The 18367-nt window shown below is 42.0% G+C and overlaps 3 protein-coding genes across 4 annotated transcripts; all 3 read left to right on the top strand.

The window, feature by feature from the left end:
- The first annotated feature begins 1348 nt into the window (after window positions 1–1348).
- On the top strand, window positions 1349–2848 carry LOC134453687 (P2Y purinoceptor 13-like). Of its 2 annotated transcripts, none has more exons than XM_063204473.1 (2): window positions 1349–1403; window positions 1663–2848. In XM_063204473.1, exon 2 carries the CDS (start codon window positions 1676–1678, stop codon window positions 2675–2677), a length of 1002 nt encoding a protein of 333 aa, XP_063060543.1. In that variant the 5' UTR covers window positions 1349–1403; window positions 1663–1675; the 3' UTR covers window positions 2678–2848. The 2 variants fall into 2 exon arrangements, with proteins under 2 accessions (XP_063060543.1, XP_063060544.1); XM_063204474.1 differs by having other exon boundaries at window positions 1362–1403; window positions 1615–2848.
- A 1426-nt stretch (window positions 2849–4274) lies between these two features.
- Window positions 4275–5261, top strand: LOC134453864 (P2Y purinoceptor 13-like). Its single transcript, XM_063204613.1, has one exon. It carries the CDS (start codon window positions 4275–4277, stop codon window positions 5259–5261), a length of 987 nt encoding a protein of 328 aa, XP_063060683.1.
- A 5799-nt stretch (window positions 5262–11060) lies between these two features.
- Window positions 11061–12047, top strand: LOC134453863 (P2Y purinoceptor 13-like). Its single transcript, XM_063204612.1, has one exon. It carries the CDS (start codon window positions 11061–11063, stop codon window positions 12045–12047), a length of 987 nt encoding a protein of 328 aa, XP_063060682.1.
- Window positions 12048–18367: the final 6320 nt, after the last annotated feature.

Raw genomic sequence — 18367 nt, 5'->3', positions numbered from 1 at the left:
GGGTCCATTTTCCTCCAACTGTCATCACCTCTCCAATTGGAATGTACAGTATAATATAATAATTAAATCTTCCTAGAAATACAATCAATAATACACGTAGACTGGCATGGTAGCCTTGCCTAACTCCAGAGGGTGAATTACATAGGTGAATGGTCCAAGTATTGCAACCATCATCAACATTTAAATTGCAAATAATTATACATGTGCTGAATGCATACTGCTGTTTTATTAGTATTATTATAATTGTTATTATTGCTATTGTTATTGTTGTTGGTATTGTTAATGTTAGTATTAAAGGGGCCCAATGTAGGGTGACATCGTTTGTGCCATTCCCGTGGCAATACCTGTCTCAAAATCTATACAGTCACGAAAAAATGCTGTTTAAATAAATTGGCGTTGAGAATGTTTTTCATCACGGAATGCCAGCAGTTGATACAAATATGAATACGGTATGTAAAGCGATTTTTCGTATGAGAAGTGTTTCCCACGACACTCGAAGCGGACCGTGCTGTCAAAAGTTGCATTTGGGGTTTTCTGACAGCGGACCGTGGAAGTTGTCACGAGAGTCACCGTTCACCTACTAATGACTCAAATAAGCATCGGATGACTCGGGACAGTGATTAAACGTTTAATCCTACCTTGAGCCCCTTTAAAAGTCCTAATGCATACACTGGAGGGTGATGTAGAAGCAAAAGTCATGAAAAGACATGTCTTGATTTTGTTTTTGCTCAAAAATAGGCTTAATCTTCGTCCTGTATCACTTATGTGGTTAACGTCACATCCTCATCTCACATTCATTAAGTACACTTGGCTGTTTCAGCACTTCTGCTCATGCATGTGAGATTGATATCTGATCTGATAGATCAAGCACAGCACAGGAAAACAACAGGAACAGGTAGACCACTTACGAGTAACAGAATACTCGTATGCACACTTCACTTCAGATCTCTGATCAGAACCTAATGACTGGAACCTGCTTCCCATTAAGTCACAGCTGCCAGTGGCCCTGTTAACAGCGTTTTACTGGCTCAGTGCAAGGGTTATGAAGTAAACTTGTAAACCACCTTGTAAACACTCTGCTACAAATAAAGTACCAAAACTGTAGTTCTGCTTGTCTGTTTTAATTTTGTCTGTAGAAAAACTAGAGAATTCAAGAAGGCATTTGAGCTTCAATGGTATTATCACTGTTTGCATTATCCTGGTTGTAACCTGCTGGCAGTGCACTGTCTGCAGACGTTCAGAGACCGCTGTCCTTTGTTCTGTAGCTTCTGCAGCAGCTTTCACTCAAATAGCTGCTGATTGCCCAACTTCCTGTCATGTCTTAGATGCTAAACTCTGCAACCAAAGTCCGAAGCGTTATCAGACATACCAGTCACACTCGCATGCACACAATCTAAGCCTAGGTAAGTTCTTTTTTTTAAGTTCAGGTGTTCCATAAGATTATGCCATTGCACAATTAGTTTCAAACCTATCCAACTGAAAAGAAAACCTAAATGATAGTAAGATACTGTGATTTTTAAACATTTCTCTAACTTATACATGTAATCTTTAAACACATCTTAAAAAAAACAAGTTAGTATTTTCACTTAATCTTAATTTGCTTGCACATTCCAGCTTTGCTAAACGTCTATTAAAATACTAAATCCTGCTGTCCATCACCAGACTTCAGAGAGCGATGGATTCATCCGGCATTTCAGTCATGGCTTCAACTTTTGCCCGTCTGGATTGCGGGATCGACATTCGCACTTGCAACTTTGTTGTGGTCGGCTGCTTTTATGTGCTGTTTTTCCCTGCCCTACTGCTAAACACAATGGCAGCCTGGATCTCCTGGAACATCAACACCAAATCCTCCTTCGTCGTGTACCTGAAGAACCTGGTTGCAGCCGACCTTCTCATGACTTTGATCATCCCCGTTGCAGCATCTGATTTGTTGCCTTGGTCACCACGAGGACTGCGGTCGTTTAACTGCCAATTTGGACGTGTGCTTTTCTACCTCTGCATGTACGTCAGCATTATCCTGATGGGGGTCATCAGCCTGGACCGTTTCTTCAAGATCGTACAGCCAGGTGGGAAACGTCTTGGCCACAGTGTGTTATTTGGGAGGTTGGTTTCTGCTGGCATCTGGATAGTGCTGATCAGTATCAATGCTGTTCCCACTATGGTACTCACCAATAAAACACCTGGGAATGACACTGCAGAACTATGTATGGCCATGAAAGACGATGTGGGTAAACGCTACCACCAGGTGGTAATTATGGTATGCAATGCGATTTTCTTTATTGTGTTGATCGTAATCGCATTTTGTTACATGTGCATTGCCAAACGAGTAATCGAATCGTACCGTAACTCAGGGAGCACGAATGCAAAGGGGAAAAGGAAAATCAAAGCCCGGGTGTTCATCGTTCTGGTGGTGTTCCTGGTGTGTTTTGCTCCCTACCACATCACACGCCTTCTCTACATCCCTCAACAGGTGAAGAACAGGATCAACTGCCAGTGGGCATCTCTGAGAGTGGCTAAAGACATCACTCTGTGGCTGGCCACCACCAATGTCTGTCTGGACCCCCTCATCTATTTCTTGTTGTGCAAAGCCTTTCGGGTGAAGTTGTTTCAGCTCAAGATATTTTCTCACCATTTTTCGACCTCAACCTTCCAAAGCACTGATGATACGAGTCTTTAAAGCACTAATGATGCAAGTCTTTAAATTGATTAAGTCCCTAACTCCCTGTAGCAGCCTGCTTGAGCAATTGCTTTGACTTTAAGTCCCTCAGTCAGCAATTTGGGACCTTGTTTTAAGAACTGAAACTAACAGCTCACAATGAGGATGTACCATATTTAAGCCTGTGTTTGCATTTATGTGTCATGAATATTGTATATAACTTGTCTAAACTATTAATTTTGTCTCTATTTTTATGAACTGTAGTAATTTTACGTCATTGTTTTGAATATCAGACCTGTGTAAAAAATAGCTTTTTTCATCTGAAGGCCTTTTTGTTCTTGTCAAATGTTATTTGACAAAGCTATGGTTTACATTTTCCTGATATCTGTTGCACTACTGCATATGAAAGCAGCAATCAAACATATAAGAGGCCATTACTACTACATGAGAACATGTCCAGGTTCTGAAACTATAGGCTAGATTCAGGCAATGAATGCATCTAGTGCCTTTCCCAAAAGGTCATGATGTCTAAAATATAAAAGGCCTTGTAATTGTATGCTAAATAAAAAAAAAACATAACAGTGAACTCAAATGTGCACAACAGCATCCATGAAATCATCATTTACAGACTGTAAAAAAATGCCTGTCTGTCAATTTCTATTGATAAAGATTTATTGTGGATATGCAACCTATGTGTAATTTATGAAACATGTTAACTTGTTGAGTTTTGTTACAACCTTTGCCATGGGGTTGTAGATGACGCTTTTGGCTGCCAATGATCTGCCACCCAACATCCCATGCTGCATGAACTGGATAAAATAAAGGTTAATTCAAATTAAACAACGGTTTAGTGACATCCCAAAGGAATACAGTAAACAAAAAAAACCTGATGTGTTGTGGGTTAGCAGTGCATGCACTGTCGTGACTGAAGTGACATGATGTCACACTGTGTCTTTCACCAAAGCAGAAATTCCGTGGTACAGATATGCAAAAATGAATTTGCCCTGAAAACCAGTGTGGCAGGATTGACCAGGAGAGCATGATACAATATAGAAGCACAATACCTCATGATCGTGAGAAACACCATTGGCTCAGACCAGTCAATACAGCACCAAGCGTTCAGCTCCAACAGAGGTGAGATTCACCACAACACTTTTTTGTGTATTTATTTGTGTAGTATGTGAGCTGCTGGACAACTTTAATTCCTTTGGGATTAATGAAAGTTACTGTACTACTCTTTTCTTTTTTAAGTATTTTTTGGGAAGGCTTTTTGGCCTTTATTATTATAGGACGGTGTTAGAGTAGACAGGAAATGATTGGGAGAGAGAGATGGGGCAGGGCCGGGAAATGACCCTGGCCGGACTCGAACCGGGTTCCCCGTGGGCAATGTAAGCCCAAATGTGGGGGGCTTAGCACCCCCTACCATACTCTGTTCTATTACTACCATTATCAGATCATTGAGCAGATAAATTGTGAAATACAAAGACAAAATATTTTAAACTCAAATGTCCAAATGTGGTCTACATTTAAAAAAAAAAAACATTTATAATCAAAGATTCACTAAAAACCAATAAATACCGATACATTATCCTTTGACCACACAGTGTCCTGTCCAGTCATGGCTTCATCTCCAGCTCAGCTAGACTGTGGGATCCACCTCGACGTGTCCCGGCTTGTTATCATGGGTCTCTACTTTGTCTTGTTCATTCCTGCACTTCTACTGAACATCATGGCAGCTTGGATCTCCTGGAAGCTGAAGAACAAGTCATCCTTCATCGTTTACCTGAAGAACCTTGTTGCTGCCGACCTTCTCATGACCTTGATTTTTCCTCTCAGAGCAGCAGAGGAGCTTCCTGGGTCGCCATGGGGACTGCGGGTGTTTAACTGCCAGTTTGGCAGTGTGCTATTCTACCTCTGCATGTACGTCAGCATTGTCCTGATGGGAGTCATCAGCTTGGACCGCTTCTTCAAGATCGTCCAGCCAGGTGGGAAACTGTTTGGTCAAAGTGCCCTGGTTGGGATGGGTGTCTCTGCAGTTGTTTGGATAGCGATTCTCAGCACAAGCACCATACCTACAATGGTTCTCACCAGTGAGCAACCAAAGCACAACCTCACGTCTCCAGCTGAGCTCTGTATGGCTATGAAAAGTGACCTTGGGAAACTGTACCACACAGCCGTGATACTACTCTGCAATGTGATCTTCTTCATCATCTTGGTCGTCATCTTTTGTTGTTACGTGTGTATTGCAAAGAAGGTCGTTAAGTCATATCGTAACTCGAGGAGCACAAATGCCAGAAGGAAATGGAGGGTTAAAGCCCACGTGTTCATCGTTCTGCTCGTGTTCCTGGTGTGTTTTGCTCCCTACCACATCACACGCTTCCTTTACTCTCCAAAGCAGGTGGAGAATGAGATCAACTGCCCCTGGGCATCTCTGAGAGTGGCTAAAGACATCACCCTGTGGCTGGCCACCACCAATGTCTGTCTGGACCCCCTCATCTATTTCTTGTTGTGCAAAGCCTTTCGGGAGAAGTTGTATGAACTCAAGATATTTGGGGACCGCTTTTCCTTGACAAAGCAGCAAACAGAGGAGGTCACTTCTAATTGAAAAGGTGATAAATTTGCTGTTGCCAGAATGGCAATGACCAAGTCTTAATTAATTATTAATGGATCTGTGTAATGTCACTGCTGTAATGTAATATTAGTGTACGTAGTACTATGGAAGTCACAGACCATTACATTTATTATGATTATTTTAATGGGACAAAATGTGCATTATAAGGTCACAGAACTGTTATTTTTTGCCTGTTGCTTGTACTATACAGTAGAGTCATGTATGCAAATGACAATATCACGTCGTGCAGCTATGTTGTTAGTTCAGAAATGCAATTGTTTGACTTTAAATGTTTGGCAAACTATTTGTAAAGGTCTGGTGACATAGTGTTGTAACTGCGGGATTTATGGTTCTTCCACAAGTCACCAGATTCCTCTGAGAACTTGTAGGTAGAGTTCACCACAATGGCAAACTGAAGATTCTTTTAGGAACTTTTAGTTTTTATTGTGCACAAGATGAGGCTACACTTCAGCTGTGCTCCATGCAGGGAAGCTGATAAAGGGGGCAAAGGGGTCAGTTGTCCCGGGCCCAGGGAGAATTGGGGCCCAGAATTGGGTCATTACATCGCATGCATTGGGTGAGGGGGCCCTTTCAGATGACTTTGTCCTGGGCCCAGCCAAAGCTGTCAGTGGCCCTGGCTGCTCCATGGGCAGAGGTCACTGCACAACATGTAGGCCTACAGTACCATGCAAAAAAGGACATCAACTATAAGAATCAATGATAGACAATTATGAATATTAATAATTAAATAAAAGAATATCAAACCTATACTATACAGTACTACAACGTATGTTTTTGGTAGGTGATCTAAAGCAAATCTGTTTATCTTGGTCTCTTCAGAGCACACAACATGGTTCCAGTGATCCATATCCTTGGTCTGTTCATGTCACTTGAGACCAAGATAAACAAATTTGCTTTAGATGGTGTCAAGCATGTGTGGTGGTAAACAAGTGATATTTGCCAAAAGAAAGTTTATCCTCTTGATATTCAAGCATGGTAGTGGGACTGACATGGTTTGGGGATGCATGAATGCTCTGGACATTGGTAATCTGAATTACACCTGAAAGAAACATGCATGCCAACATGCACTGTGACTAATGAAGCAGATCATAATAGCCTACTCTCCATAGGATTGCATTCAAATCTCACACCAATCTATTTAAGCCCGGTGCAGACTCAAAATGTAAGATGTAAGAGTCCAATGTAAAAAAGGTTGAAACTCATACAGATGACCTCCCTTTTAATCCCTTTTCATTTCGAGGCTATTTGAGCCAACACGGCCCCTTCTCTACCGGAATCTAATCTGGAGTGTACTCACTTTTGTGGGTACATGTTCAAACATTAATGGCTGTATTTTGATTTTTTCTGAGTGAACAAGAAATTTGAACGGTTATATCTGTTGTTAAAAGGTCACCAATCATTGTGTCAAAAGGATATGTCTTTAAAGATGGCCTCTCAACGTCATTTGATTAATATTGCTGTGTCCCCCATTGTTATTGAATGTGTTACGCGTTGGTCCTGTTTTAAAAAAAAAACGTTCTGGTTGCTTTGTTTCAAGCCGTTTTTGCAAGCTAGCAAGGTGGCTTGTGGAGAAACGAGAGGGTGTTCCGTGTTTCTCGTGGAAATGCGTCTCTGATTGGCTCACTCTTCCAGCTCTCGTGGAAATGCGTCTCTGATTGGCTCAGTCCTCCTGTCCTTGGAGAGAATGTAATGGGAAACAGAGTCGCCACTTCCCCGGGTGGTACTGCACTATAGGGGCGCCAACGGAGGCGTGCATGCTCCATTCAGGGCTGTGCTCTTTCGACAGCGACCCCTAGGCGAGCTGCAGGCACGGAGCAACCAGAGTGGGCATGCTCTATGTATGAGGCTTTGTGCTGTGTGTGTACCTGAGAGTAGCAACCAGCTGATAGCTAAGCTAAGCTAGATTTCGGGCCACCAGACGTTGCTTGTATTGAAAACAAGCAGAAAAAAATTACTCGACATGTTTTTAGAAAAATGGTCGACATAAACCTTTGTGGGCAACGCCTTCTTTCGACATGACGAAACACAGAAAGGCTTTCGTGATTCGCTTGTTTCTCTGCATTATTTATGTCAATTGAGAAACACCGGGAAACACAGCCAGTCGAGGTGACACATCGCTATGAGAGCCTTGCAAGTGAGTTTAACTTGGGGTGACCGTCCGATCTTCAAAAGGAGTGAGTAAAACTGTGTTTTATCGGAAGTTGGCCTTTAATGCTCTCCTATTAGGCCTGGGTCGGTACAGAAAAGTCACGGTTCGGTACGTACCTCGGTACAGACCCCACGGTACGGTACATTTTCGGTACGGTACAGGGTAAAAAAAATAAAATAAATAATAATAATCATTATTATTATTATAATTATTGTTATTAAGCATTGTCCTTGGGTATCTTTTATTGAAAGGTGCTTTAAACATTTTAGACTACTATTATTATTATTGGGATATTATTATTATTATCATTATTATTATTACACACAATCAAAAGCCTATTAAATTCCCTTCCACATCTTGAAAAGGCCAGAAACACTGTCAGTGTAGTTACAAATTACAAATTACTTCTTTGGTAGTCTTATATAGACCTTCAAGGACAGTCTTTACATAGCTTTAAGGACCTAGCCTTTCTGTCACAGCTATGAGCACATTCCTGCATTTGGAACACGGCTAACATTTACATTGCAATGACGAACCAAATAAAAAAGTAGCCTATCACTTCGTTCTGCTCGATTTTTCGGTCAAAATAGAATATTGCACACCTTTGAGAGCATCTTCAAGGACAAGGGGGATGCCCTCGCGCGACATTGGAGTTAAAACTTTTGAGGCAGAGGATTCTTTCCCCGTGTCTTGTTAAATGTCAGGTAAGACTACTGCTATTTATTTCACAGGATTAAGGAACGACATACAGCTGAACGGACTAACTTGATTAGCAGTAAGACCGTGTTTTTGTTTGTTTTCCATCGCGCTGGCAGGCTTTTTTGAAAGTAGTCGCGTTCACTCGGCAGCTGATTAATTCGCTGTTATTAGGCTGTTGGCAACGTAGTCTATCGATTTAGAAAGACTTTGAACTATTTAACTGTCAAACACCAGTACACAAACTGCTCGACATGGCACAAGGTGATGATAAACTGAACACTATACTACTTCAATACTACTTCAGTGACATATTACGCAGGTGGGTTTTCCCTGTCTCCCCATTCATGCTCGCATGAAGCCGAATGCATAATGTAGGCTACCTTATGCTGCTTAGCAAATTTGAAGGCGGGTTTTGGATGGCAAAACCAATTGGGAGTGCACAGATGCAGTGGTTACATGTGTTCTTGGGACTCCGACGCAAAGTGCTTGCTTGCGCGGAACTCTTCTCTCACGCGCCACAAACAGCTGCTGCGCTTCCCATATAAATAGGCTACTTTCATAGCGTACCGAATGTATTCTCCGTGGCAATGCGCGTATTGTTCCGTGACCCCCGTACCGAGATCGGTTCGATACGAATACATGTACCGACTCGGGCCTATCTCTTATGAAAAGATATACTCATAAATCTGCAAAACATGTGAGGGGTGTACTCACTTACGTGACATACTGTATGTGGCATATGAGCATGTGTGATTTTTTGTTTCAGATCTTCCACATCTTCCCAGAATCCCACAATGCTGCTTAAAAACAAGAAAATGAAAACATTACATCACAAAAAAATCACAACATTTATTACATTGCTCACTAACGATCTGTGACCCGAGTAGACATACACTTAACTTTTTATCATGGTATATTAAAACAAATGATCAGATTATGGAAAACCAGAAGACAAAACTGAACATTTTGACCTGCATGCGTTGGCGTTCCAACTCAACTCAAAACTGTACGAAAGTGTACACGCATTGCAAGTCATTAACTTCCCCTGATGATCAAACAGGGATAAACAACCTCAATTGCGCCACAGTATGCTTGTTTCCCCAGCAAATATCTGATAGAGGTATATGCAAAAAACTGAACTCATCTGATAATGAACGGTGAGTGGGTGTGACCAGGGCAGCATTATTTTCAAGAGCAGACAAAACTCCACAAAGCTGACAGCAGTCCAGCACGCAAAGCCACAGACACCTGTCTGCCCAAGCAGCTTAGTTGACAGAAGATCAACAGAGAGGTGAGTCACCATCAAGCAAATAGTTGTACCTTCTGTGGAAAGTGCATAATAATGCACTGAAAATAAGTTGCGAAACACTGATGTACAGAATGCATTCAATCAAGTAGGTAGCAGGCTTCACTCAGGTTTCTTGATAACTTTTAAGGGTGCTGCTGTCTCAAATGAATACTTAGAATCAAAGAAAAAGGGGGGGCGCACCTTGCATCAATTTTTTTCTTAATTTTTTTTGTGCACAGACGCGTTTCGGCGTGTTTCAGCACGCCGAAACGCGTCTGTGCACAAAAAAATAAAGAAAAAAACTGATGTACAGAATGCATTCAACCAATGTCTACATGCATTTACAAAAGTGTCACATTGACATTGGCTACATGCATTCGTGGTTCTGTCCTTGTATTGCTGCATTGATTAAAAATCCTTGACTCATTTTTGTTTTCTTTTTCTTATCTAGCCTATATTTAGAGAAGTGATGAGAAGTGATAATCGTCTTTTCAGATGATTGAGGTGTTGGCTTAATGACACTGAAACGTTTCCTACAATTTTCCACTTCATTAATTGCTTTAAGAGAACAAGTTATTGAAAAAAGTAACAGTATCTCACTCTTGCTTCTGGCTGTATACGTATATGAAGGTTTAAAGCCTGCCTTGGGTATAAATGTTTATTGTTAATGGACAATTTACAAATGATAACCAAAATGTATTATTATTATTATTTGACCAACAGTTAGTGCTAAGAGTGAGAGTTGTGTTTGACTTGAGTTATTTGATTACACTTGTTTGCTATGAAAAAGGCCACCAAACAGGTAACTAAATGTATAGATCTGTAGTCAATCCAATGGAATATTGTTTGAAACTCACGGTGCATGTGGAAATGCATGCATATGAAACTAGAAATGCACTCAGTGAGTGCAGACCTCCGCCAAGGAAGCTGCTTGATAGATTATTAGACTATGTTACACCCTATGTTTTATTTTAAGTATTTCTGACTTCTTTTTGTGGCGTTCAAAACTGGAACGTTGCCCTGTCCCACAATTCAATTTGTCGTCACTAAGGGGCGTCTAGATTTGTAGGCTAGTAATGGTGAAGAATCTTTCGGTTCCGGTTCGTGATCCAGATCACCAAAATGTAATCACTTGTTCCTTTGGTAATTTCCAACAACTCCACAAAGTTTCAGCCAAATGTGTTTGTAAGTTGTTATCCTGCTGATAAACAAACAGAAAGGCAGACAGAGAGACAGACAGACGACCACAAACATAACCTTGGCGGAGGTTATAAATCTGTCACAAACATGTTTTGGCAGCATGGTGCACAGTAAATAAATCGTTGTTAATTCAACTTAAACATCTTCTAGAGTGCATTTAGTCCCAGAGTTATTTAAAGGCTCTTTTCCACTGCTGGTTTTCAGGTAGGCCTGCAGCTCGACACAGCATGACTAGGCCGCCACATTTTGCTTTTCGATTGGGCACGACACAGCTCAATCGTAAAGCAGAGAGTGGTGGCTGAGTTGTGCGGCTGTGTCGAGCTGTAGGCCTAACTGGCAGTGGAAAAGACCCCTAAGTGTTGAATCAACACTGTTTTTTTTTATAAAACTGTGCAGCATATTCAAACTGTTCTTCATCCTTCACAGACCAGCAGCTATGGATCCTGTTCTATTACACTGTGGGATCGACCTTCATGTTGCCAACATTGTAATCATCGGCTTCTATTTTGTCTTGTTCATCCCTGCACTCCTGCTCAACATTATGGCAGCCTGGATCTCCTGGAATCTGAAGACCAAGTCCTCCTTCATCGTGTACCTGAAGAACCTGGTTGCAGCCGACCTTCTCATGACCTTGCTCGCCGCTTTGAGGGCAGCTGACTGGATCCCTGGGATGCCGTGGGGATTTAGAGCCTATAATTGCCGTTTTGGCAGCGTGCTGTTCTACCTCTGCATGTACGTCAGCATTGTCCTGATGGGAGTCATCAGCCTGGACCGCTTCTTCAAGATCGTCCAGCCAGGTGGGAAGATGTTTGGTCAAAGCCCTTTATTTGGGAAGGTGGTCACCATAGTGATCTGGATCCTCTACATCATACAGACAATTCCCACAATGGTACTCACTAATAAAAAGCCGACAAATTACACTTGCATGAACATGAAGACGGACTTGGGCAGACAGTATCACAAAGGTATAATTATATTTTCCAATGTGGTTTTCTTTGTTGTGTTGACCGTCATTGGATTTTGTTATATATGCATTGCAAAACGAGTCATTGAGTCACACCGTAACGCTGGGAATGTGAATATCAACGGAAAAAGAAAAATCAAAGCTCGGGTATTCATCGTTCTGGTTGTGTTCCTGGTGTGTTTTGCCCCCTACCACATCACAAGTTTGCTGTATGTTGAGCGGCAGGTAAAGAACAAGATAAACTGCTCCTGGGCCTCTCTGAAGATTGCTAAAGACATCACCCTGTGGCTGGCCACCACCAATGTCTGTCTGGACCCCCTTGTTTACATTTTGCTGTGCAAAGACTTTCGGAAAAAGTTTTATGAGCTCAAAATATTTAGAAATAGGTTTTACACCACAAGCACGGGGAACACAGTGGCTTTCCAACAAAACACAGGACAACAATCAATAGATTTGTAAGACTCCTTGTAAGATTCATTAACAGGGTAAGAGCACAGTTTTGCTCAAAATATTGCAATGCACACTACATTATGGGTGACATATCAATGACAAATTCTTGGTTTCTGGGTTTCTGGTGCAAATTTGATAAAGTATTTGTGGTGTATCAAGACCCACAGTATCCAAGGTAATGTCTGCATACCACCAAAAAGGATGATATTCTACACATCCAACAAGATTATCTGGGGACGCAAGAGAATGCTGTCTGAAAGGGAAGTTTGGGTGACCGGCAGTGTATATTGACCCTGTGGAGCTCCAAATGTATCATTCTGGTGGAAAACAGGAGAGTTGAGGTGCACATTTAACTTAACCGTTATTAGGATGTTAGATACTCCGCCCTCTTCCTAAAATTCATGTGTGCTGTAGCGAAGGGGAGTAGAGTTGCCCAGCTGGGACTCGAACCTAGACCTTCAGGGGTAGTAAACCAGGGCTCTGATCGCTACACCAAAGAGCCAGGCTCGTTGGCATGTTAGTCAGAACACACCCACAACGCTAGTGATGGTCACTCCATCACAATGCCTTCCACTTCGGGAAGCGCTTCACACACTCATGGTGTACCTCACGCAACTGCCCATCATGCTTCTCCCATCCAGTGTGCCCCGTCATCAATGCTTCATCCATCACTGGGGTACATCCCACCGCTGCCACCAAATGTTGAAAAGTAGTTTGTTGAGGGGTCTTGGAGTGGTGGCACAGTGAACCAGCAGGAGGCAGAGATGGTGTTTTTGCCTTTTATTTTGCGACACCAAGTGCATTCAGTGGAATCCAGTGAGCCAGTGGAAAATAATAAACAAAAAAACTAAACTAAACTTAAATGTAGAAAAATATATACATCTGGACTATTTACAATATTTACAGGGACAATAAATGGGCTATGAGAAGGCAATATAACAAAATGAAAAGAAAACAAAATAGCCAAAGGCTCACAATATTGTTCAGTTCACAGTTCAATAGAATTACTCACACATCTGAGTATTTTGGGAGCATATGGACGCACGTTCGTTCACCAAGGAGCTCTCCCTGCTACTGAGCAAATTCCCCATTATCAGGGCTACCTGACGCACCACGCAGGTGGATTATACCATTACAGTTAGAAACTACAGGGGTGCTAAAAGTCAGAATGACATTAACATTATACATCACAGATTAAAATGGTACCATTACGACATACATCATACTAGGCCTTCTAAATAAACATCTTACTCATGATCAGACATTAACACAGTCATATGGTGTTTTAAACACTGAAATATTACCGCAAGGGTGCAACCATGTGCACTCGCAACTCTACTACGGGAATAAAGCATTGGCAATCACTGACGCGCATCTTTTAGAAAGATGCGGTAATGAGGAAGTGCTGGTAAGTTTTTTAACCCTCTGAGGTCTAATTGCCCTTGAGAGGGCAATTTGACATGTCTCCAAAAACAAATCTGTAACTCTGTGAGTTTTTGTCATTGAAACATATAAGTTACACCATTAGAAACCTCAGACCTTCCAGATTTCAAATATATATATATTAAATAAATTATATAGCTGGCCCAATTTAAAGAAAGTGGAAAGAAATCTTCGCATATTCTGTACTCTCTGCCTGTAGCAGCCACACGTATAGCTATTCACATGTAAAGTACCGGTGCTTGAGTGGCTATTCAGAGGTGACAACACGCCCCTTTCATCTAGGGTAAACACAGCCATGCTCCTCACTTGGCCACAGGACAAAGAGAGTGACAGGGGGGTGTGTTATCAGAGCACATGGAGATTGACAGGGGGGTGTGGGCCATTAGAGGTTTTTCACACCTATCTCATTAGTATTCAAATGAGACAGGCAGTGACCTGACATAGTGTTTCTTTTTTGCATTTTGTATGAAAACAACAAAACATTTCTAAATGCCCTTTTTACTTTTATGCAGCCAATACATTTGTTTATAAGATTCAAACTTCAAAAGTCTTGGCTAGATATATTTATTGTGTGTTTTCTTGCACTTTTTGAAGACCTCTGAAACCTGTTTTTTGTACAGTTGTGTTTATACTCAATTTAAATAAAAGATTATTTATTGTCAGGCTTTTCAGAATGCAACCATATATTTCACTTTTGCATAGATGCTTACTGTTAGTTGAAAATACTTGAAAATGTCAGGGTGGTGCAAGCAGCCTAAAAGCCTCTGAAAGGCCTTAGACCTCAGAGGGTTAAATGCTAAGCAAACATTTGTAGATGCACTTAGCCATCTTAAAACCCAGCGGTGACATTACTAAAGATGAAACATTGTTGCCCTAGGCATATTTACACAAAAGGACACATGCAGCGAAATCGCTGTTTGTGTATGTTCTGTTGTGTTGTTGTGACTGTGTGGATGCGTGCGTGAAATGTTTGAATATGAATGAAGCACTCGTGACTCTAACTAATATGTGCACCCATAGGTTAGACCACCAGGCATGAAACACATTGCAAACATGTTGTAAACGTTCACGTAGCAGATAATGAAGCCCATTATTAATATTAGCAAGACACATGAAAGTTTCAAAGAGGGAATGGTGTTTCAAATGTTCAATGGTGCCCGCATAGGGAGCCGTGATGACGCGCACAGAATCTGCGGCATCACATGTGCATTAACGTGTTTGGCAGTATATGATTACCAATCTGTTGCAATGATCTCAGATGCTGCCAGTGCAAAAGATTTCCCGTCGTTCTATGGGCTCTCCTCCACGTTCAAAAGTAAGGGGGGGGGGGCGTGTTGACACTGTGCACTTTCGGAAATTTCACGAAGTCCATTGTACCTGTGCTTAATGCAAAACCTGTGTAGGTACAATTCCTGCCACTTCTCTACGCAGAGAAACTCATGACAAAGTTATGAGAATCATGTGACTCAAACTGATGATGATTGAGACGAAGGTCATCAATAATCTTTAGTATAAGAGTTACTTCCCCTCTGATCACCAAATGGCTGGCCCAGGGTCCCTGTCCATGTTGTCCTCAGTCCTCCTCCCGTAGGAGGCGCTGTGACCAAAGTCCCACTCACAATCACCTGAGCAACACCTTAAGGTTTCCCTAGGGCCCTTTGTTCCCCACTCTTGGTTTGGCCGCTGGATGATCAACACCGCATAGAGCAACTTGCGCAACAACTTTGGACAAAGTATTGTTTGATATCCGGCCGAATAACAAACATAGACTACTTAATTCATCTTACACACACTGTAAGCTTAAAACACCTTTGCAAAGAATTCCTCACGTCAAGTCTTAGATCTTGCTTGGTCATATCTAAAGACTTTATCCGGACACTGTGAGCTAAAGGCGAGTTCACTGCAAGAAATAGCCACGCATGCCAACGTGGATCAACTTCTCGCATTTGGGATTCAACCCACGAATCTCAGCAGCAACAACAAAGACTTTTACAGCCCCAAATCCTCGAGAGGACGAGAACTTGGACTGCAACCCCAAATTTCCAGACGGACGCACCGAGCCCTTTGGAAAATTGGACTTCCTTTGAAAACTGGATGTCTTCCCCTTCATCTCACACAGTAGGCACTGGGCATAGCTTATGTACTGAGATAGATGTGTTTTTGAACTATGACTTCAGTTATTTTTCATGTGCACATGTTTATTTGCATTTCTCCTGATTCTCTGTCTACCCTCCTGCTTAGCTTAGGTTATCCTCTGCTAACTCATTTTGTATTATTGGCTACTAAGCCTAGCGACCCCGTTTGTGGCGTTCGCACGGAATAGTTCAAGTATTGATTAACCATCAATGTTCGGAACTCTCCGAGGATCGTCATAGCGTGATCGTTTTGCTTACTATTCCAGAAATACACGCGCTGCGCCTTTTTGTAGTAACAGGCCATAACAGGCCCTCCTAGGTTAGCTCGACGCGACGCTAACCATCTGTTAACACAGACACACAAAGCCACTAGAGTTCCATCTCTCTTTCCCTTCTCTCTCCATCTCTCTCCCTCTCTCTCGTTCTTTCTCTCTCTCCTTTTCGAAATACTTGATTCTCAGAACCCTCCGAGCATTTCAGTACTCTTTTATACACTGAGTGCATAATATGTAGTAACCCATCCTCTGAATGGTCAACCCTGCTCTGAGCTCTCTGCAAGTTAGCCATAGCCAAGTTGGGCTTGCAGCGTCTACACAAGCACGCTGAAACCCCACTTCCTGTAGTTTTACAACTCGTAATGGCTGCGTAGACGGTAACGTCTCCCACTTGCTATTTCTTTTATTTTGTTTTCTTCCTCTCCCTGTTCTACTCAGACTTGATATCGTTAATTCCAGAACCCTTTGATACATTCGCGCGTCCACTACGGGACTTGAAGCGCCTGAAACCACACGGTTTACTTGCTACATATCTGCTAGCTATCCCTATTGTTCACGGTTCTGATGCTATCGTTGACCTAGCCGAGTGGACGCCATTGTTGCCCAGCAACAGACACGCACATAGTAATCAGTGCGAGTTCCTCCCACTGACTACTACTCTCTCATTCCCCTTCATTTCTCTCTCTCCATTCCACTCGGAATTGTGTGCATTTATTACAGAAACCCAGACATTGTTGTGGACCCTTTGGGCCCTGCCTAGTCAACATTAGGCCTTTGCTAAGCAGCTACTTATCAGTAGCCTTTCCATTGTCTATGCTTTCTGTAGCTAACGCTAGCTTAGTCAACCACACACATGTGGTAGCCTATAGCAACCAGACCTCTGCTACACACACACACACACACACACACACACACACACACACACACACACACACACACACACACACATCCACACACAGGCTGAAAGCCTGTGTCCCTTTTCTTTCTTGTCCCCTCTTTTACTTTCTTTCTTGTTTTATACTATTGTGCCTTATTATTGTTATTATTCCATTTAACCGACTTTGAATGTAATGCATTTTATTAGTTATCCTAGTAGTTAATAAAGCTATTCATTTGATTGCATTTTGTTGTCCTTGTTGCTTGTACAGCCAGCCAACCTACTATAGAACTTTGCTTTCAGATCAACTTTTGTGCTTGTGTACCCCAGCTGATCACAGAGAATAGGCCTTACTGTTCACTGTGCCCCGCTGAGTAACCCCAGTACAAAACTTATTATTAATTCTGTGTTTAGCAATTTATTGTTGAATATTGGGATTGATAATCCGAGGATTTTATGAGACGGTCCTTAAATTACATTTTAATTAATTTGTTTATTAATATTGATTAATTCACAATTAATTACATTCCCAAATGAGATTTTTACCTTCAATTCCTGGTATAGCCGCATGAGGAGTAAATCCACATGCAGCTTCCCCTACATTAGCGTAACTTCAATTACATTACTACTGCGGTCCGTGTAAGAATTCTGATTCTTAGGCGACACCTGAGCTTTCGGCGGGTGATCTTCTGTGTTGCCAACGCTCTCAGGCTAACTCCACAGTGGGTTTACATACAGTGCCCAATCTCGCCGTCTAACCCGTGCCTGCAGTTCACCTCGGGAGCGCTGTCGAGACAGCAGAGCTCATAAGGCTGGCGCTAATAACTGACAATTGTGCTCGCTGTCGGCTGAAACTTGACAATATTACTGTAAGTTCTGAGAAACCAATGTGGATATAAATTAAATGTACAATAACCTGGGAGTTATGTCCTTCTGATTTCTTACAACTTTGGCATTTATGAGTCAGTCTCCGCTAGCATCTTGCTAACAAAATTGCTTTACGGCAGTCATGATCACAGCAATGCAGCCGGCCGACCAATCCAAACACAGGGTGTGGAGCCACTCGTGACGTCAAATTGACAATAAAGACGTATTTTACAAAGCTCCAGCGAGTTTAAACATTCAAACTGCTATTTGAAAGGATAATTTATCCTGCCTTTGGGAAAAATAAAATGAAACGATGAAACCAATTCTCTCCCAAAGCAATGGCAGCATAGTGGTTGAGCTCCATGGGACCCCATTCATTCTAACAGCCTCTGCGCTCCTTGGCGCGCCTCTGCGCTGTCTGGATGGCGCCACTTAGTGGACAGTACCACCCGGAAAAAGTTGTGAGTTTCCTCTCTCGTACTACCCATAGACCCTCTCTGCTAATTCCAATTAGCCAGAGAATCTCTAAGCTATGAGAAAGGTATCTACCATTGACTCCCATTATAGCCCCGTTGGCGAACGCAGCCAAGTGAAAGATGAATGGGAGCCTATTGGGCTAAATGAACTTCAATCAGGATTCCGTAAATCCCATTCCACAGACACATGTTTACTGTACTTAACTGATTATATTAGACAAGAGGTTGACAAGGGCAACTTATGTGGTATGGTAAT

Source organism: Engraulis encrasicolus, chromosome 8 (genome assembly GCF_034702125.1).
Source record: "Engraulis encrasicolus isolate BLACKSEA-1 chromosome 8, IST_EnEncr_1.0, whole genome shotgun sequence".
Classification (NCBI taxonomy): Eukaryota; Metazoa; Chordata; class Actinopteri; order Clupeiformes; family Engraulidae; genus Engraulis; species Engraulis encrasicolus.
This window is presented reverse-complemented; position numbering and strand designations above follow the sequence as displayed.